Source organism: Biomphalaria glabrata, chromosome 1 (assembly GCF_947242115.1).
Source record: "Biomphalaria glabrata chromosome 1, xgBioGlab47.1, whole genome shotgun sequence".
Taxonomy (NCBI): Eukaryota; Metazoa; Mollusca; class Gastropoda; family Planorbidae; genus Biomphalaria; species Biomphalaria glabrata.
Window position 1 is genome coordinate 54,559,299 of NC_074711.1, and position 23,252 is coordinate 54,582,550.

Here is a 23,252-nt window from a genome sequence, read left to right on the forward strand (position 1 = left end):
AACCGTCCTGTTGACACGACTCGGCTGACAGTCGTAGCTCGTCACGGTTGACCGCTCGTCTAGCGCTGGCCTGGGGCGATTTGCGTCGTCTGACTACGCACACACCACTACCCCCATCTGTGCCACCACCAGGTTTATAACAATATTGTCAAATCTGAGTTAGTGATTTTGCAGATTTTCACCTTATGGCCTCATGACCAATCTACCCGCTGTCTCGTGTCCCCTAGCCCTATCCCTCCCGAACGCTGTCGGTGATAACTTTGTTTGTAGGACAAAAGTTTGGTTGCCAGCTAAAGAAGGAAAACTCAGAATTAAAACCTCTGCTGTCTCCACATATGTATGATTTTTAAATCAAGGCATATTTGATATGAGATACATTCGATTTTTTTTTTCGGCGCTATTTTAAAGACACCATTTTGTTAGCGCTACTTTGTCGTAGGAAATTTCGGTATGTAACCTAATTTCAGTTATGTGTGCTTCTTATAAAACAAGATTAATTCTAGGCAGTGCTATTTATTATTCAAGTCTATCTTTGTTCGTCCATCCTTGGTATGAGCATAAAGAAGAAACACACAATGATGCTGTCTCTTTGTTTAAAGTCTAAAACTATAAAATCATATTTGTAATGTTCAAGTCGGATCTATTCATTGGTTAGCACGCAGGATCTTTTGCTTTGTAAACTATCGCAGCAGGGTCGGATTTAAGGTAGTGCAGAATATGATACTATAGTAGACTCGAAGACCATTTTTTTTCTGTAAATAAACGTTTAGACGATTTACTACAGCGATATCCAGTTCTTTCAAAAGCGCACGAATAGCTGTGCGGCGTGCATGTCTGGTATAACTCTTAATTGGAGCTTAACAATTTATCAAATGTGATAGCAGTCTGGGTGATAGCACAAAAATTAGAGAATAAATAAGACATAGCTTAAGGGACCATAAAGACAGACTCGGGCTAAATGGGAGATTGCATAAACACGGCTTGGGGTTGGACCGAATTGATGTTGGAAATCAAGTACCAGTGCTTTTTGTGACTGAATTACAGACAGATTTATAAGCGCACATTATTAAAAGCACGGGGTAAAACGATACTATTATTCAATATCTATTCGTTTTAAGACTCAGTAGGAAGTAATATGTAAGCATGTAGTTTAAATATTGAACTATCAGTGTTTAGTTATATTTCTATTTAGGTGACAGCAAGAGACGGTAGATCTATACTGCGTAACGACTGCCTGCTACACAAGTAAATATCGGTATTACACTAGTAGCAGTGGCGTAGCAAGGTACCCGTAGGCCCGATTTAAGAACATCTTGGTGCCCCCCCCCCCCCCACTCCAGCTAACAAGACAAATTTAGTGCTTGACAAAAAAATGAGTAATGTAAATGTAAAGACATTCCATTGTAAAGATCGTATATTTTTTTAAAAAAAGTTATTATGTCATAACGTTTGATTCAGTTAGGACTGCATATAAGTAAAAGTGTCTTAAATGTCAATGTTTTTTCATCTTCTTAAAGAATTAAACGAATTAAAACTGTTTCAAATAAACAAACAAATGTTCTACATAATATCTAATGTGGGCCCCAACTGGCCATTAGTCATGAGCCCAAGCGTAATTAACTCCATCGCGCCATGGTTGTTAGGCGACAGCTGAGGGCCCTATTGGTCGTGGGCTCGGGTTCATTAAATTCCTTCACGCAGTAGATGCTACGCTACTGCCCCTACTGTCGTATGAAACGTAGGCTAACTTGATATATTAATAAACATTAACTTACTTGTATTTAATTATTTTTAGTATTGGTGGTTAACGCCTAGTTCTATATCAATATATCAATTTCAAATACAAATTTGTGTCCGTAGTGTGAGATAAAAATTGATATAATTATTTATTGTGTTTCTTTACTATATCGTCATCTCTGATATTAGCTTTATATGTTATTTTAGTCGAAGTAGTGAGAACCAATCTAGCCATCAAGAACTGCTATCAAGTTCTTGACTGAAAACACTAACTCACTTTTGTACTCTTGTAGGTAAGACATTCAAATCAATAACGAAATAAAACTTCGAATGGATGGTTTTGAGGTCATACGATGAGAATGAGTGGGCATTGGCATCGTATTGGTTTCAAAATCAACCATAGCAAGAAAGAAAGAAAGAAACAAAAAAAAAACTTTGAATGGATGGTTTTGAGGTCATACGATGAGAATGAGTGGGCATTGGCATCGTATTGGTTTCAAAATCAACCATAGCAAGAAAGAAACAAACAAACTAAAAAAAAACAAACTTTGAATGGATGGTTTTGAGGTCATACGATGAGACTGAGTGGCAATGGCATCGTATTGGTTTCAAAATCATCCACCACACGAATCCGCTGTTGGAATAATTTAAATCGGCACTCTCTGAACCTCCAAGAAAACATTTAACATATTGCTGTCACTCAGCCAACAGCGAGTTCAAAAAACCTTAACGAAAGGGATATATGAAAACACCAGTTTAATAATAGAACAATAGTAATGCGATAACAAATATACTACTAGAGTAACCAATAATAGCAGCACTTTTTTCTTGTTTACTTCCTAGATAAAATTATCGGCCATCTTTGACTTCCTCTTTCATTAAGCGTGTCTCTATCCTGTGTCTCATGGTGCACAGTCCTCACTTTATTACAGTGCGCAATGTAGGGTCATGACAATATATATTTTATTTGTCCTTAAAAAAAATAGTTTAGTCTTTTATAATACTCAGATCTGCATGTGTCTAAAATGTTGTTTCTAGAAACTATTTTTTTTTCTTTTCTCTTCTGAAACATATTGTCAAATCTGAGTTAGTGATTTTGCAGATTTTCACCTTATGGCCTCATGACCAATCTACCCGCTGTCTCGTGTCCCCTAGCCCTATCCCTCCCGAACGCTGTCGGTGATAACTTTGTTTGTAGGACAAAAGTTTGGTTGCCAGCTAAAGAAGGAAAACTCAGAATTGAAACCTCTGCTGTCTCCACATAAGTATGATTTTTAAATCAAGGCATATTTGATATGAGATACATTCGATTTTTTTTTTCGGCGCTATTTTAAAGACACCATTTTGTCAGCGCTAATCTGTCGTACGAAATTTCGGTATGTAACCTAATTTCAGTTATGTGTGCTTCTTATAAAACAAGATTAATTCTAGGCAGTGCTATTTATTATTCAAGTCTATCTTTGTTCGTCCATCCTTGGTATGAGCATGAAGAAGAAACACACAATGATGCTGTCTCTTTGTTTAAAGTCTAAAACTATAAAATCATATTTGTAATGTTTTTTTTTTGTCGATGCTATTTTAAAGACACCATTTTGTCAGCGCTACTTTGTCGTACGAAATTTCGGTATGTAACCTAATCTCAGTTATGTGTGCTTCTTAAAACTTACTTCTTTTATTATTAAAGTCTATCTTTGTTTATCTATCCTGGGTATGAGCATGAAAAGAAACACATAATTTTGTTGTCTCTTTGTTTAAAGTCTAAAACTATAAAATCATATTTGTAATGTTCAAGTGGGATCTATTCATTGGTTAGCACGCAGGATCTTTTGCTTTGATTTTTAACTATTGCAACATGGCCAGATTTAATGGAAGGCAGAATAGAGACACTTTGAGAAGAAGGCTTGATGACGATTGTCCCTGTAAATAAATGTTTAAACGATCTTTCAAGGGCGTCTGAAAAGCTGTGCAAACTAGCATGTGTATTATAACGATTGGAGCCTAACAATTTATCAAATGTGAAAGCAGTCTGGGTGATATCACAATAATTAAAGAATGAATTAGACTTTGCTTTACTTAAGGGACCATAAAAACAGGCTCGGGCTAAATGGGAGTTGGCATAAACACGGCTTGGTGTTAGACCAAACAAATATTAGAAATCAATTTTCAGTGCTTCTTGTGACTGAATTAGAGACAGTATTGTTGTAACTCTAAGGCAGGCAACTCAACGAGTTTCTACAGTAAATAAATAAGTGTATTTATTTACCAGGACAAACATATCGCAATCTGAGCATTAAAAATAAAAATAAACTTTATAGAATCCTAAATGCTGCTGGTAAAATCATTGGCAAAAAAACAAAACCCATTTGGGCAGTTGTTTGAGACAAACATCTATAAAAAGCTAACAAGATCCTCGAAATAAAGAATCACCCTTTGTATCACGATTTCGTGATTTTATCATCAGATAAGAGATACATGACACCGAGTTAAACAACTTAAAAGTGTTTCAAATGATTAAACAAATGTTCTTCCTAAGTTCTAATGTGGGCCCCAACTGGCCATGAGTCATGAGCCCAAGCATTATGATCTCCTTCGCGCCATGGTTGCTACGCCCAAACGTTGGGCCCCTATTGGTAAGGGGACCGGATTCATTGAACCTCTTCTCGCCATGGATGCTACGCCACTGTGTCTCGGGTACAAATCCTGGTGAAGACTGGGATTTTTAATTTCGGGATCTTTTGTGCGCCTTGAGTCCACCCAGCTTTAACGCGTACCTGACATTAGTTAGGTAAAGTAAAGGCGGTGGGACGTTGTGCTGGCCACATGACAATCTTGTTAACCGTGGGCCATAGAAACAGACCTTTACATCATCTGCCCCATAGACCACTAGGTCCGAAGGGGGAACTTAAAACGTTATTTCAAGGTTGCTTTGGGATACGTCGTCTAACATCTAAAGGAAAAGGCTTAGATTTTTTAAAGAGTTTATAGCAATATATATTGCTTGCAACAGCTTAAACTTAATTACACTATAGCAGGATGTACACACACACACACACACACACACAAATTAGCTAGGCCTACACTGTAATTGAAATAATAGCAGGCTATCTGAAACGTTTTCTATGAAAAATAAAACCATGGTAGTTAGAACAGTCGGACTTGTCACCTTTTTTATAGCGATGTGATGGCGGCGTCCCAGCATAAAGTGAAGATGTCTTTAAACTTTCCTTCAAAGAGCACCCATTTAAAGAACTCAAAGAAAGAGCGCGTGTCTCCAGCGTCACCTCTTTGTATCTTTTCTGAAATCTCCAGGCACCATAGACAAAAGCGCATTTTGTCGTCTCCAAATAAGAGTATTGCGTCTAACAATGTCTATAAAGCAGTGGTTCTGAACACACTTTTGTATGGGTCTGAGACCTGAGGCATCGAAGGCTACTCGAACGCTTCCATCAAAGGTTCTTTTGCCCCATAATTAGCATATGCTGACAAGACTAAAATTAAAAGATGGGAAGAAGAAGAGGTGTCACCCCAGGAAGCGCTATTAAGATAAACGTCTGTATTTTATAAGGTACTATATTGCCCTCACAAGCGCAAGGGAAAGCAGTTGGCAACTGGTTTTGCGGGGGTTACCTAAAATACTGCACTCGTTCTTAATTAATCTTCGGAATCAAATATAGCCTAATGCCTTATTACCGGTACTATTACGGTGCATGCTTATTAACGTAAAGCAATTGTTTGTCTATCCCCTACTTGATATAACAATAATGCAATAAAGGACAGACTTGAGATGTTAAACTAAACATAGCCTACTGACATTTCTGAATTTTTATATTATATAACTAGCGTTAAAAATATGAGCCACGAAGATTTACAGAAACATGTTCCAATTGTACAGTCAAAATTAAATAATCCCATGTTAAAAGCAATGAATTTTGCATCTACAGGAACTTTATGAAGAATTAAGAGTAATAGAAATTTTGTTGAAACTTGAAATAGATACAGTTGAAGTATTTCAATATATTTGTAGAAATAATTTATCAACATGTTCAAATTTAGTAGGCTTAATTGTATTGCGAATTTTTCTAACTATATCCGTGTCAGGTGATAACAGCGAACGGTCGTTTTCAAAATAAAACTGTTAACAATTGTTTTTATTTAGAGCCATTTCTTGCTTTTAGCTCTCTCAATATGTGATGATCCTATCATTGTCTGGACCAGTTGGGAAAGTTGAAGGGAAGAAAGATCGCTTTTTAAATGCATTTATTAAAAAGAATAAAAAGCTGAAAGACTTCAATTCAAACTCGAGGGTTAAAGCTTCCTCAAGCCAACACACTAACCACTGAGCCAGAGAATCAATTATGAAAATAGAAGGTTTTATATTTAACCATGGTTAGCTTCAAACTTTAAAGCAGTGACCTACAAAGTTTAAAGGGGTTAATTCAACTTATATCACCACTTCCTTTAAGTACAATTTCTTTCCCTTGTTCGATACCAAACAAAATAATTAGTTAGCAATAGTTATTTAACTAATTGCTTAATTTATTATTATTTTTTATATGTTTTAGCTTTGTCAGTTAAAAGAAATAATTGAGCAAAATTTCAGTGTGGTCAGACATTGGGTGTTGGAGATATAATGTGTACAAACGTGAGGATATGGGGGGGGGGGGTTGACTTTCCCGACCCTTCCCCGCTACCCCCTTGCAAAATGTATTTTTGTTTTATTGTTGTTTTCGCGTTAACTTAAGTTCTCTGAAATTCATTCAATAATTATGTCTAGTTTACTAGTTGAATTATGCCCCCTGGTAGATCAGTTCCAAGAAGTGTCGAGTTACGGAACGTATCATGAGGACTGCACAATATTTTTGTTCATAAGTCAAGATGCCAAAACTCTTTAATAAACGGTTATTCTGAACTCATTAATAACCCGTTCTTATGCTTAGATATTTAGATTACAAATTATTTTCTAATCTTCGCTATATTTTCATTTTGAATTCACTAACAAACTTGGCAGAGTTTACGCCATTGATCAACGTGCATGACAAGATTGACTTAGGACGTAGGGGTAATCATCTACTTTTTTTGAAGTAACGTCTGTATTTTATAAGGTACGATAAGATCTTAAAAGCAGATTGTTGTGAAAATATTATTGATAGTCATTTGATTGATGTTATTATATCAGTCATATTTTTGCCTATATCCTTTCATCAACTTGAGAAATAATAAAAATATAAACAATAATTTTCTAAAAAATATTTTATTGATATAAAATAATCGGACATTTGACATTTATTTACAAACACATTGGTGTACAGCACAGAATACAATAGTTGATCTGAAGGTTTTGTTTTTCTTTAGCTACCTGCAGTACCAAGTTCAATACAATGCATAAAATAGATTTAAAACTTATATCTTAGCATAGCAATGTGACAGTGATATCATTTAGATCTATTATAGTTTACTAAACTATGTTTCATATGACAAACTAGGCTATATTTGCATGTAAACGATTGTGACTAAATTATTAAGACATACAATCTTATTATTAAAATGTATCAACTATATATGAAATATAATAGCTGTTTACAAATTAACAAACATAACTAAATAAACTCAGAGGCCGTTCAGAAATACACAGGACCGGACCCCATAGTACCAATTTAGCAATTGCTGTAAATCTAAGGTTGGATTAATTTCGCTAAAAAAAATAATTAGTGTCTTAATTGTTGGTAGCCTTTGCTATTAAGAATCTATCTTTTTAAAACAGTAAAATAATATAAAGATTGGGGTGCGCACGATGGAAGAGTGGTTAAGCGCTTGGCTTTCGAAATTGGGGTCATTGGTTCGAATCTTAGTGAAGACTAGGTTTTTGAAAATTGGGATTTTTTTTTTCTTGGGAGTCCAGCCAACTCTAATTTATACCTGACTTTAGTTGGGGAAAGTAAAGACGGTTGGTCGTTGTGCTGGCCACAAGACACCCTGCTCGTTTACCATTGGCCATACAAACAGATGACCTTAACATCATCTGCCCTCGAGGTCTGAAAGGGAAAACTTTACTAAATATAATTTATAATGATGTTGGACTTTGGCGTAAAAATTTGCTTACTAATGTAGTTTTTTTTTTAAACGAGTAAAGAATGAATGCGCCATATTTACTAACAAAAGAATTTCTCTCTGAACGTAATTTTTAGTTCCCAATTTTTGACAAATACCATCTATTTGGGTTGACAAAGTCTTTATAAGGACGATCTCAGGACAAGCGATTCGAGAGCAGGCATTAGGGCGACCACCCGGTATTCCATCCTTTCAACACCACTTATTGGTAAGCTGCCTGTTTTTAGCCATTGATTAATTTCATTTTTTTAGGCGTGTGCGACACTTTCAAAACATATTATTTGTATATCTGTACTTTACTTGCTGGACCAAACTTGGCAAATTTCTTTGGAATGCTAAGCATAGAGACTGACACAGGCTAAACGCGTCTACCTTTGATGTAGGCATATTACATATATGAATTGATGCTTCTAGTGTTGTCAGTGACCATACCACATACTATATACGAAAGTAAAAATAATATCACATCAACAATTTAAACGGTTTTTAAAATAATACTGTAGCTGTCATAGCAATGAAAGAGTTTTGTTTGAAAATAAAAAAGATGCACACATTTACAAAAATGACTGATATCTTACATTATAGTATTATAAAAAACATATTTGAGCGATGCTAAAGTTTCGTTTCGAAAGAATTATAGAGAGTTAGTTGCGTGCAGCATAAAGTATACAGCAAACTTTTTGTATACTTTAGATTTTGTCCCCCTTTTCCCCCCATCTTATGGCACTTGCTTCCCACTGTGAGAGCTCGAAAACTTGTGGATTTAATTGTCAGATCATCCAGTGCCTGGAAAGCAGCGGCTGGCACTAGAGGCGGTTCAATACAATAGCACAAGTGCCAGAAACACCGCCGGGGAGAGGAATAAATTGAGGCGGTGAAGAGAGCAGGAGGCGCTGTCCAGCTGTCTGTACAGCCTGCTGTAGATGTTGACGTGACGGAGCATGCTGATAGTGTTGACAGAGATGGGAGGCAACTCGTTGTGTTTCAACATCAGGCCAGCTGGAAAAGATATAGAGGAAAAAAAAGTGCATTTCAATTCATTTTGTGAACTAACAGTGAACAAACCATCTATATTCTATATATATATATAATTCTCTTCATGGCTCAAGAGTTTGGACACCAAGTAATGTAAAAATCACTCTTTTATTTCTGCAAGTCGGACAGACTAGAGTTACCCAACATAATTTTAGAGGCGAAAAAAAAAGGTGGGGGGGGGGAGAACAAGTAGTATTCACCCGTCACTAGATAACAGGGCCGGACTTAACTATTGTGGGTCCCAATGCGAAACGGATTTCGCGGGGCCCAGTTTGGGTAGGGATACGGAAAATAAGTGAAAATTAAGAGTTTGTTTTAGAAAATATATTCGTCTTTGCATTTTATTCATTCTTTACTACGCACAGAATTACTACACGAGCCTTGCGTGTAGCGAAGTCATACAGTGTATCATAATAATTCTGTTTCCTACATAGATCACACTCAATAGCACGAATTACCAAATGTTTTAATCTATCTACGAGAATTGTTGACCTCAAGTAATTCTTCATTAGTTTGAGGCGCGAGAAGCTTCTTTCACCAGATTCCAAAATTACGTGATAATGCCTTTTTTTTTATCGCGCGTTGGATTGACGTTTTCTATATTGAATGATACCCCAAAATGACAATTTTTGTCTATATATTTCTGGAGATTTGTATAAGTTTTCAAAAGATTTTAAGAATTTCCGGAGATTCCCAGGACTTTTTCGTATATTTTGCAATTTCAAAAGATTTCCAGGAGCTCCTGGTAAATCAGGAGGCCGCGGGAAATCTGTTATAAGTTATAAAATGGTTTAATTTAATAATTTACACCTAGAGTTACCGCGGGTCCTATGAAAGTGCGGGGCCCACTGCGGCCCTGCAAAATAGCGGTGTACGCTGGTCGACTAGTCTTAAATATTTGAAGCATTGCCTTTACTGAATATTGTTTAACGTTGTCACATGTGATCAACAAGTAGAGAAGAACAAATGACCATTTATAGTGAGTGGCTAGAGAGACTATTTTATTAAGTGGAAATTATAACAAAAATAAAGTGCGATGAAAACACATTCTGTCCAGGGCACGCACCACAAACCTCCTACTAGGAAGTATTAGTTTACATTATTGTTTAAATAAGAAACAGAGTTAAATAGGGTGAAATAAAGTCCTCAAATGGGAACAAACTAAAAGGATATCTGACACTAGAACTGCAACTAGTAGCATTACAAGAATGAGGAATTTTTCTAACTCAAAGCCATTTTTTTCTCATGAACAAACTATTGAACTGCCTTAATATCTGTAACATATGAGAATCACCCCGTAGCAGACATTCAATAGCTATGTTAACTTCTGAAATAACCACCCAGATACTTTACTGTTAGACAAATGTGACAACCATTTATAAAGATATAAATAAAAAGCGCGCACACAAACAATAACAACAACAATGATAGCGACAATAATAAGCCTCCACTTATGAATGAGGCGTTAGAAACGAGTAATGAGAGACATAAACCAGACAGAAGGATTGATGCCACAACAATATTCACATTCAATACGTAGACATACCGCTACTTCAGAAATCATAACTGATTTCGACAACCAGCAAACTAACTAACATTAAGGGCAGAAGAATTATAACATTTAGGGCAGAAGAATGACACATTTCAAAGGATATGCTAAGACAAATTTGTACACAATGCTTCTTCTTCCCTAGTGCTATTAGAGCATAGTATGGGTTGCCTGAGTCAGCCAGGAAAACCAACGACTTGGAAAAGTTTAAATCATTGATTAAGTTGCATGACTAGATTGACCCAGGAACACCCGTAGGACGTACTCGTCTTTTTTAAAGTAACGTCGGTAATTTATGCTACGCCGTCGGTCGACTAGTTTTAAATATTACAGTTCACCTGGTATCACTTCAAGCACGTGACTAGTGTCAACGCATTCTTTCGAGACCATTTGTTATAGGAGACCTTAACACTGACCTGCCACGTCACAATCTCAGACATGTGACGTAGCAACGAGCTATTGGTCTAAACTGCCCTCAGGTTGTGACACTGCAGGTCAGTGTTGAGGCCCTGTATAACGAATGGTCTCGCTTCTTCCCACCCAGATCTAGAAGTCATTGCTCCTGCAGGAATCTTGTAGAAGTCACGTTTGTCTAGCATGGCTGCATATCAAATTGTCACTTGAAACGTTTGTCTAGCATGGCTGCATATCAAATTGTCACTTGTAACGTTTGTCTAGCATGGCGGCATATCAAATTGTCACTTGTAACGTTTGTCTAGCATGGCGGCATATCGAATTGTCACTTGTAACGTTTGTCTAGCATGGCGGCATATCAAATTGTCACTTGTAACGTTTGTCTAGCATGGCGGCATATCAAATTGTCACTTGTAACGTTTGTCTAGCATGGCTGCATATCAAATTGTCACTTGTAACGTTTGTCTAGCATGGCTGCATATCAAATTGTCACTTGTAACGTTTGTCTAGCATGGCGGCATATCAAATTGTCACTTGTAACGTTTGTCTAGCATGGCGGCATATCAAATTGTCACTTGTAACGTTTGTCTAGCATGGCTGCATATCAAATTGTCACTTGTAACGTTTGTCTAGCATGGCCGCATATCAAATTGTCACTTGTAACGTTTGTCTAGCATGGCTGCATATCAAATTGTCACTTGTAACGTTTGTCTAGCATGGCTGCATATCAAATTGTCACTTGTAACGTTTGTCTAGCATGGCTGCATATCAAATTGTCACTTGTAACGTTTGTCTAGCATGGCGGCATATCAAATTGTCACTTGTAACGTTTGTCTAGCATGGCTGCATATCAAATTGTCACTGAATCTGTTTTGTCTCCCTTTAGGCTATTAAAGTAGTAGCAAGTTTCTTTTTAGAACTTACAATCTACTTGGCAGATGATATAAATCTCACCTCTTTCTATAGCTCTTTTAGACCTTGCGATCTACCGTTTTAAAGGTAATAAAATTAAAGTTCCCCTTTTAGACCTTGCAATCTATTTAGCAGATGATGTTAAGGTCATCTGTTTCTTTGACCATCGGTTAAAGAGCAAGGTGTTATGTGACCAACACAACGACCAACCGCCTTTCCTTTACCTAACTAAAGTCATTGAGTGAAAGTCTAATACTTACTCTAAATCAAAATTATATTGTGCGACAAAAGGGAAGAGCTTAACAAAATGGATTTCAAGTGCTAACACTTATCCTATACTTTACAAATGTGCTTACCAGCCACTGCTTTGAGTCTCTACACAGGATACACCCAACAAAAAAGCCGGCTATTTATAGTTTTTCCGCCTTAAAAAAATGTCTCCTAAAATGTTAGTTTAAAAAAATTCATGTAGCAATTTTATTGAGAGGAATAAATAAAACCTTTTAATTGTATTAACTAAATTATAAATCGCAATCCTTATTTTTGTTCTTGCTTAATGGAGGTTCGAAACCTGTGTGCTGTAGTGTCAGAACAGCCAATGAAAAACATGGAAACATATCATCTTACTTCGGTCCAACTCTCCTTTGGCGTAAAATTGATACCAATTATTGGTCAAGTCTAAAGTTGTGTCTGAGTCTGTGCCTTTTTTCTGTTAAATAGAATACTATATTATAAGATCTAGGATACATATATATTAGGCCTATTTGAAAAATTCCCCCACCCCCATTAGTATATACAAGTTTAAATATGAATAGATACTGAAGTAAATATGAATGTCTACAGAAATAAACATATTTTAAGTAGAAAAACTACAAAGAGTTTACATTTATACAACTGACGTTGTGAATCCCATCAATGAAAAAGAAGACTACTATTTAAAAATTCGCTTAAAAAATATGTCTAATAATTTTATCACCAATTGCCAACAATACATTAATAGATGACCACAATGTGTGTGTGTGTGAGAGAGAGAGAGTGTGTGATTAGATAGATAGATAGATAGATAGATAGATAGATAGATAGATAGATAGATAGATAGATAGATAGATAGATAGATAGATTGATAGATAAAAGTTACGGGTAGGGAGATCAAGAGATACAGAAGGTGAGAGAACGAGAGAGAGAGAGATGAAAAAGGGAAGAAATGCGGAAAGCAAAAGGTGAAACGGAGTGATAGGAAGAAAGATCCCGAGACAAAGAAAAAGTAAAATTGTCAAAACTTATTGTTTAGATTTCTTTAAAAAATAAAACAGAACAAAAGCTTTCTTCAAGCATAAATTAAATGTTCGTAGAGAAAGCAAAATGTAAAAAAAAAATAAACTTGATTAGGTGAAAACCTGGAAAACCAAATAGATAAAACACAGAGTAAAGGCATCCAGAGACTATCCATCTTGAAAAAATTAGCTGGCACAGATTGGGGAGCTAATCACAACATCCTGAAAAAGACCTATACCAGTTATGTAAGACTGTACTAGAATATGGTGCCACAGCATGGGGCTCAGCAGCCCAAACCAACCTAAGAAAAATAGACAAGGTTCAAAATATTGGTCTAAGGATAATGACAAGAGCAATCAAAACAACACCCATAAGAGCTATGGAGGAAACCGCTGCCCTGATCTCTCTGGATGAAAGAAGAGAAATAAAAATCCTTTCCTAATTCACTAAATTGGAAACCTTGGAGAGGCACCCTCTCAGAACAAAAATCTACAAAACTGGCACAAAAAACCGTCTCAAAAGGACCAATTTCATACAGGAATCTCAAACCTAAAAAAGAAACACCAACTTGAAAAAAATACTCTGAAATCCTCGATACACTATAATGAATCTCCACCCTGGGACGAAAGCCCTCTTTCTACTATAAGGGACCATATTGAAAACATAAAAAGAAAATATGATTACAGACCAACAGAGCTCAAGGAAATAGTGAACTGTTTTCTACATACCAATTACCCTAGCAATCAGTGGATCAGAGTTTGCACAGCTGGCTCATCCCATAAAGCCACCACAAATGGAGGAGCTGGAATACTTATCGAATGGCCAAATGGAGGAAAACTAGAAAAATCCATTGCAACTGGAGAGCTCTCTGACAGTCACAGAGCAGAAAGGGAAGCACTAGCACTAGCTGCTACCATGCTAGAAAATCATCCAAGTTCCTCTCACAGTCACATTGTCTTTCTAACAGACGCGAAAACAACCCTCCAAAGCTTGCAAAACTCTGATTCCTCTTATATTAAAAACCTCAGAACAGCACTTACAACAACAGCAAAAAAAACTGTTATTCAATGGATACCAGCTCATATACAACTAGCAGGAAATGAGAAGGCTGAACACTCGCCAAGAGTGGGAGAACAAACTCACAAATTAACTCTGCACTCTATCCAGAAGAAATGAAGAAATTAATTGTAGATAAAATAGATGAGAAATGGACGAGCTCCCATCCAAATCACAAGAAAGATGACGCTTACTATAAGCTATCCCGACAAGACCAACGTCTAATCTTTCGACTCAGGACCGGACACAACAGAATGCGACAACACATGTACCGGAAGCTCAAAATTGGAACCAGTGAAATCTGCCCATGTGGAGTGTCACCAGAAAATGCCGACCACGGCAAGAGGCCCGTATAAGACATTGGCCCCAAATCACCACAATAGAAAGAAAACTATATGGAGAGGTCCCTGATTTGGAAACCACTACGCAGTTCATCTCATGTATTGGTCTAGTCATATGAACACTCCAACATAACAATGAGAACGATGAAGAAGAAGAATTAGGTGAAGAGCAGATAATCAGTTAAGGTTTTCCTAATTGCTCAGTGATGAGAATGATTCAGAGGAAAAATTAGCATAACTTGCATTTGTCATTACTTACCGACAGAGAGGACGTCATCTTACAATAGATGTAACCGTCTGTGGAGTTCTGAGCAACTAGAGTGTACATATTTTCTTTCACTTTTGGTCTGGAGTGGGCCAGATTGATCCACATGGTGACAGACTCCAGCTCCTTGTCGCCTACAGATTTCCGCTTGCAGGCTATGACCCCATCACCGCCCTGAAAGCATACCATTTCATGTGACAATGAAAAGTGTGAAAAACTTGTGCATGACAAAAAAAATAAAATTATGTATTGTATTGTACTGTATTTCAGATGTCAAATTATTATTTGATTATATTTATATATAGATTGAGGAACCAGTAAGCTTCGGGCAGGAGGGGCTCGTTAGCCTTGTTTGGCTACCCATCTAGGAGAAGGAAAACTCTGAATCCAAACCGCCCTGCCTTGCGGCTATACTCAAACATTGGAAATGCTTCGGGAGACAACCCTGAGGAAAAATCAGGAGCTGGTGACCCTCAGGCTGATGGTTGCACACTGTGCTACAGTCTTCCAGAGCCTGCGGCGCTACTGATCCCAAATTGTATCGGATATTCCGTTCCTTTGGTCTTATCAGCTGCGCGGAGAGGGGGGGGGGGAACTGCTGTGTGGGCGACATAGTTCCGATCATAGAAAATACCCAGGCTATCATCTCGCTACCGAGATAAACAATAGTCGTTTCACGACTGAAGGAGGCCGACGACGACGATTTGATTATAAAATATAACCAAACAGCTTTAATTATTTTATGCAGGAAAAAAAAAACAAAGAGAGAACAGCGATATCTGCAGACCATTTTATCATCTGATGAAAGTCCCAGAGCCAGCCAGCCAGTTGCTTTTCCGCTAATCTCAAGTTCTAGAAATGTCAAATTTTTGATGCTGTATGTTAGAAGATAATCACATTGGAGATGGCTGCAGTTATCATTTCCGAATCTGAAACACACATACACAAAAGCTTAACATACATTCTTGCAATGTTCCCCCCCCCCTCAAAAAAAAAAAAAGAAACACAAAACCGAACGCAAACATTGATAGTTATTTACGAGATTCGTGTGGATTGTCCCTAGCGGTAGCTAGTTTCCTTTATGAAATAAAGAAATCAATCTGTCGCCACAATAATTGGAATATGCAAAAAAAAAATTAAATTGATTGGGTGTTGGATATTTCTTTATTACATTTTATAATTGCACTGGATTATTCGGCAGATAAGCGTAACTAAGTAATTTAAACATTGAAACAATATCTTGTGTCTAGAGACTTATATGGAGGTGCAGTCTATGAAGTCAGCTTTTTAAAACACAATAAGCACAGTTTAATTATCTAACAAAAGTTACTCCTTTCAGACCTTGAGATTTTATGGATGCAGATGACGTAAAGCGATGGTTGCGATGGTGTCTTGTGACCAGTACAACGACCAACCACAACTGCATCTCCAACTATGTCAAAATCGTCCTGAAAATGGCCAAGGTCAGTCTTCACCGGGATTCAAACTCAAGCGGTTCGGAAGCCGAGCGCTTCACAACTCAGCTAACACACTAACTAAAACACAAAGATAGAAGAAACGAATTTATTTATTGTACGTAAATTAAAGCTGAAACCTACCGTCCACTACTAGTAGTACTGAGTATTACACTCTAGAAAACTGAATGTATTAAAGACTCTCTGGAAAGTTTAAGAAGACATAAAGACCTGTTCATAACAATCAGGAGTTTATCACTTGAAGTTTTCAACAATCAGTGAATAGATGGGCCAAACATTTCCAGAAACCATTGGATCAACCAGAAGTCTTTAACTACAAAGAATATGACAATCATCTTGAATCTTCCAATCAAATGTGAAATTCCAAAATGAAAAAAAAAGACCCTTCATTCAAAATAAATAAAAGAAAGTCTGATCATGGAACTATACTAATGGAACACCAGCTTCGAGATTTTATGATCAGAGTGCCGTCGCGCATCTTTTTTCGCGCACCATACCAATTTGAAAAATCGATGAGGATGCCAAAGAAGAAATTTACTCCGAGAGCCACTTGGATTGACCTTCATTGAGAGTAAAACTTCCCCACACTATATTTTATTAGATCTGTAAAAAGTTTATCCATTTTCTGACTATCTGATAAAATAGATACAATTTCCCTGAATAATGGATCGTCTCAAAAGATTTTTTTTTAAGGCCACTTCATTAAAATAGGTGTTTCCAGTACTTCCTCGTTTGGGTATTTTACACAAAATCTGGATTTTTTTTATGTACAAGTCCTTTTTATTATCTGTCCCGCGCAACCAAACCATCCACTTTTCCCGGTCACCAATGTTCTTAACAAGATATCAAGAGAGAGAGGCTGGTCCATTATTTGCGTAGTCCAGCCAGCTTTTTTTTTTTGACAACCTTTTTTCGTTCTCTCTCATGAAGGATATGTTTTGAAAATTAGTCTTACAAAATACAATTCCAAATCAACTCATGCAGTTATCGTCTTTTCACAGTATTGAGGAGTCATCCTTTTTGCTAGCCAGAGTGTTAATTGGCAAAAGTGAAAAATTCATTTTCTTTAATTTTTTAAAGTAAATATTCATAACTATATCTTTTATATAATAATATATTTTTAAAATAATAATCTTTTATATAGACATGCTTTAATAGATCTAATAAATGATTAACTCGGACCTACCAATATGGGTATATAAATACTTAAATCTGGGTATTTAAAATTTCGAATGCGAATTTTTAAAAAAACCGACTTATATTGATTTTGATCTCTTGTATAATATCTAGATTAATATAGATCTACAACACCTAGGCCTAGACTAAAGTTAAAGACTAAGGTCTAGATTTATTTAACGTTTTAAAAAAAAATCAGGAGATCTAATATAGACAGTCATGAGATCCACTCTATTTTATCTAGATCTAGACCATACATGAGATCAATAATTGTCAATATGAATATTTATAGATCTAGTCAAATCTAGTGACTCTAGTCTAGATTCTAGTTCTATCGATCATCTATGATCTAGTCTGTCTATAGCTATACTTACTTTTATACACTTTTACAGTATATGAGTATACTCTTACGAGTCATACTGGCTATACTATAGTATAGACACTATAGTTAGTAGGCCTATAGTTAATACTTTTTAATAGTAGATCTATAATCTATCAATTCTATCTAAATAATTCTAAATCTAGACTTCACTTTCACATCACATTCAGTCATTCACACGATTATTGATACAGACAGTGAATGAAACGAATGCAGTGGTTATACTGATTATACTTAAAGTGACGATACTACTTATTATATAGATCTACCAGTTGATAAACATCATCATCATAGATAATAATCTACATAGAATCTATAATCATAGTGCCCTTTATTTAGTCAATATAGTCAAGTCAAGGTAGTGGAACGTAAACTCGAAGGTTTAATACAATATGGTATGAGTCTATGATTAGTATAAGATCTAATTATTTTGTTACTTTGTATGTGACAGTATGTCAATGTCTCAATTAAAATAATTAATATCACCAGCCATATCATTTTAAATATTTAAAAAGTAGACATAGATTTTTATTATATTATAAATAGATAGATTAGATCTACATATAATTTTACAAACTTTAGAAATGATTGATTTTATTTTTTATTGATAAGCCTTCTAGACTAGATCTAGCATCTCTATAGATATAGCTAGACTCTAACATGTAGATTGTAGATCTTTGAATTGGATCGATATTCACCTTCCTAAATTGTCTCTAAAGTCTATAGCTGATTTGAGAGGCCCAACGAGGCAAGACGAGTCTATTAGTACTCTGTCTCTTGATCTATCTAGTAGGCCTACTAAGCTAGTGCATTAGCCATAGTGTAGTCAAATCTTGACAACTAGTCTTCTAGATCTAAGCTTCTAGAATAATTAGATCTAGATCCAGTTTAGATTTAGAGTATAAAAGTTTTTACTACCTAAAATACTAAATCTACTGATCTAAATTCTAGATATATAGATCCAGTTCAGATTAGGATATAAAAATATTCCACTAGCTAAAATTCTAAATCTACTGATCTATACTTAATATGTTAGATATTATATGACATCTATCTACAAAAATTATTATTAAGATATAATTATAGATTCTAGACTAGTTATATATGTACATAAAATATATAAATAAAAGATAAAATTTATGCAGGCCTAGGTCCCATAAATTTATAATTGATCCAGATCTATCAGTAAAAGTTACCTTCGATTGGCAGTTTTACCCAATCTAATCTATACAAGACAATTTATAATCCATGCCTTGCCTACACCCCATATATATTAGTTTCCATTCCATGCCATACCCATGAGTTCATGAAATAATAAATGATGTGGTGTCAAGTTGGATCTATCCCCTGAAATTCAGTACTTTAATATAAAACTCACATATCTAGTTATTTATTTGCTGACACTCTGATAAACTTGGACTTGTGTGATACATATATGTTTCTTATCAGATTTAATTAATGAAGTTTTGGTGCATTTTAACCAGTAATAAGGCTACAAAAGTAGCATCAGGTGTATTCTAACCATTGGTATTTTTCCTGGCAACATTTCTATTCTAGTCTGTGATAAATTATAAATTTAAAAAAATGTTTGTAATGTTTCAGTTATTAACAAGTAGAACCATGGCAACCAGTTCTGATGATGTACCAGAATGGCTCAAGGATCATACTTATACTATTTCTACTCTCTGGGCATCCATTCAATATTTAATGTAAGTACTACTATACAATTTTTATTTTAGTTATCTAATAGATGTTTTATGAAGTGTGTGATTTTCATGGTCAAGCAACATCCAAATATCTGGGATGGAATTTAACATTTTTCTCTAAGTTTTTTTTTTTTTTATTTATAACACTCTTAAGCACATTCATCTTTCATGAATGCCTAATATACCTTGGCTGTTGTGCAGGCCATTCCTTTACAATAAACTGTTAGATGAAATTAGGCAAAATTGTCTGATAATTTGTATGTTTGATACAACGTTTTCAATTTAATAATATTATTTTTTAATTGTAATGTTTTCAAAAGAAATTAACCAATATGCCTAATTGTATAATTACAGTTATGTTTGGAAATGCAAGAAAAAGGCATGCATTCCTGAAAAGTCAATGATTGGTTGCACCTCTTAAAGGTAAGGTACTGCAATTTTTCCCATGTACTTTTCTCATAAGCTGAAGTACTTGTATTTTTGAAAAACTAGTTTTCCATGAAAATGTAAATCATAATATATGTTATAGTTGCTTTTAGATTAGTTCAATGTGCATCAAATTAACTGAACATCTGCCTTCACCTATAGTAATAATTCATAACTATTAAGGTCAGGGCCATGTCTACACATTAACGCAGTAGCTCCTTTTAGGTACAGACTATTTTTAGAATGGCAAAATTATATAACTATAATTAATAACATATATACGTTTAGCATGGTCAACACATATGTCACACATATTTTTTAATTTTTTTAAAAATCCTTTTATTTATTTTTATAACTAGATAACTTTCTGTTATGAGAAAAGATGAGATTCTTGGACTCCTGCATAGCACCACCAGAAAGGAAAATCCTATCATGTTGCAAAATAAAAGTCTTGGACCAATTTTAATTTTAGATATATATATTATACTGTAAGCTGTATACATATTTATGTATATCCTGTCATTCAGCCAACAGGTTTGGATTTAGTATTTCTTTAAATCTGTTTGATATTGAACTTGAAAACTATTAATCTGAGCCCCATTAAAACAAGAGGGAGTGCAGTGGATGAGTGGTAAGGGAAATTTTACTTTTTTAAAATTAAAATAAGAATCTAACAAAAGTAAACATATAAAATATGGTGCATTCTCCTTAAAACTAAAACCTGGTGCAAAGGTTTAAAATGTTGGCAAAAAAAAAGCAACATCAATTAAATATTCTTAATTCCCTTTGCAAAACTTACTGAGAAGAACATGCATGTTGTTCCCCTATAAGTTTCTTGACAGAGGAAATCTTGTTTATATTAGATTTGAATTAAGCAAATTAAGAAAAAATTATAATCATTATTTCAAATGGTTGTATCTAAACCTTATGAATTATTTTTCAGTTATAAGTATATTGAAATGAATGGATAATCATGAAATTGTTAAATAATTGCTGCTATCATTCCATTGACTAAAGAACCATAATTTTTTTTTTAAATTAATTTCAAAATTAATTAATTAATTAATTTTCAAGCAGAGTTCACATAGATCTTGAGTGAAATTTTTCTTTTTTTGACTAATGCTTCAATTTTATTGTATCATTAGTTTTTTTATTTTTATTACCCAGAATATTTTAAAAATGAGTACACTATTTTCATGTAATAATGTAACTTGGTATTCACACATCAAAATACGCTATAATCTTTAGGCCATATAGATTTGTATAAATATAAATTAACTTGCTTAAATACATTGTAAATGTATATTGTTTGGATAAGAATAAAGTTTTTCTGTAGACAATTATTGTTCAAGATTTGTTGATGCTCCTGCTTAATAAATTATATACACAGGTCATTAGTTTTAACACACTACTGACACAAGAAAAACTGGTCGCCCCCACTTCCATTACATAGATGTAATAAAACGTGACCTCAAATCAGTGAACATCAATACTGACAATTGGGAAGACATAGCTTTAGACCGCAACAGATGGAGAGACAGTGACCAAGAAAGCTATGGACAGTGAAAGTACATAGGTCTCAGCTCAGGAAGAAAAACGTACAATCCGAAAAACGGCCAGCTCCTCTACCACCGAAGCAAAAACCACCTTAACCTGTGCTATCTGTGGATGGGAGTGTCTCTCCGAAATAGGGCTCCACAGCCACATGAGGAAGTGTGCTCTGAGATGAAACCTTAGTCTTTCTATTTCTATGACTGAAGGAGGCCAATGATGATGATACAGGTAATTAGTTTTAACACGTCTGATAATAAATGACAGTACAAGTTATTGAATGAAAATTTGTCATTATTTCAGGTGCTTTAGGCCTACATCAATGTGAGGTACCAGTACTTTGATTGTGTCATATAACAATTTAAAGCAACATTTTGAAATGAATAGTGTGTAGAATTGACAGTAAATACATTTAAGTGATGGGCTGTGATCTGCATGAATTGAATTTGTGTTTTTGATCTTTACTTCAAGTAAATGTTAATAAACAATTAATTTTTAATGAATAAATAATTTAAAAATAAATACAAAGAAACCATAAACATCTACTTTATTTTAATAATTTTTTTTCATCAGAACAGAATTTCCAACTTTGCATTCTTAAAATAAAATATAATTTATTTAGAGTAGAGTCAGAACACAAAATCATAGTTTTGAAATTAAGTAAATTAAGCTAAGCTGTGATCTCTTATAAACATTTGTATATAGACTACACACAATTTAATTATTATTTTTTATCAAATTGCAGGAACTAGTACAATACTTATGCATATTTGACAATAAAAAACCTTAGTCAATGAAATAGTAATACTAGTAAATGAGATAAAAGTAAACTAAATATCATCAATGCTATTGAAGCCACACTTGTTTCTTTTTATCTTGTTTGGTGGACTGCAATTAAAGTTGCTATTAATTTTACTGATTGTCTTAGCTGAAATGCCAGTGTCGTCTCTTTGAATCCTAAGCTTATTTTCTTGGTTACTGGAAGTCCAGATGTTTGGAGTTTCATTTTAAACACCTATATATTCCGAAATGGCCTTCCGATAGGCAAAACCTATTTGCCTAACATGTCATATGCACATAAAGAGGTACCACAGAAATGCTTTAAAGACAAGCTTAGGCGCCAACTTGCTTTAACTGACATAGAATAAGAGAGCACCTGGTTGCATACAGCTTCAGAGCGAGACAGCTGGAGGTCACTTACAAAGGTGTGGTATACACCAATGAAAATTAATTGCCTAGGGTAGACGGCAAAAAGAAAAAAAACAACTGATTCTACCACAGGTGGACAATGGTTGTGCCTGTGCTCAGTGAGGCATAATATGTAGGTCACAGCTGGGGCTGAGTAGCCACTGGAAACATAGCATTCCTCATAAGTCTTCGGAATCAAAGACAAGCCTATCATTTTTGTAGAATAGTTTGTAGCTTCTGTAAATGCATGAAATGCCGTCACAAATGACACAAGTCCTCTGTGAGTTTGATCATAGTTTGATGGATTATAAACATCTTACTTCTTTGCCTTATTATATTAAATGGTCCTTCTGTCTGTTCCACTAGGTTTATCTAAATATCATTGATATATCGTAACATGTCATCAAAATAAAAACTAGAATCTCTGCAACTGGTTTACAAGTCAGAAGTCATCAATAACACTTGCCATTAAAAAAAAAAAACAATTTAGATTACTGATTAGTCAAATTAGTGACTGATTATTCGATTCATTTTAGGCCTATAATTTTTTTTATGTGAATATATAATGATCCTTTACACTTTGTGACTTTACTAGTAGATCTATACTTTGGAGTAGACTTGTTTGTTGAGCTTAAGTCGGAAGTACACATTGAATTTTA

General features: G+C 34.9%; 1 protein-coding gene and 1 long non-coding RNA gene across 2 annotated transcripts in view; one reads left to right on the forward strand and one right to left on the reverse strand.

The window, feature by feature from the left end:
• Window positions 1-6,972: 6,972 nt before the first annotated feature.
• The window catches only part of LOC106073055 (uncharacterized), a 77,351-nt gene continuing 61,071 nt past the window's right edge, over window positions 6,973-23,252 (reverse strand). The window contains exons 7-10 of the mRNA XM_056044336.1: window positions 15,480-15,621; window positions 14,687-14,866; window positions 12,383-12,464; window positions 6,973-8,844 (exon numbers count right to left, since the gene is read on the reverse strand). Of these exons, the coding sequence (XP_055900311.1) occupies window positions 8,663-8,844; window positions 12,383-12,464; window positions 14,687-14,866; window positions 15,480-15,621 (586 nt within the window). The 3' untranslated portion in view covers window positions 6,973-8,662. The remainder of the gene's footprint in view (window positions 8,845-12,382; window positions 12,465-14,686; window positions 14,867-15,479; window positions 15,622-23,252) is intronic.
• LOC129928719 (uncharacterized) lies at window positions 17,852-21,194 on the forward strand. Its single transcript, XR_008780201.1, has 4 exons — window positions 17,852-18,117; window positions 19,325-19,431; window positions 19,783-19,851; window positions 20,214-21,194. It is a non-coding gene; the product is annotated as an uncharacterized LOC129928719 (long non-coding RNA).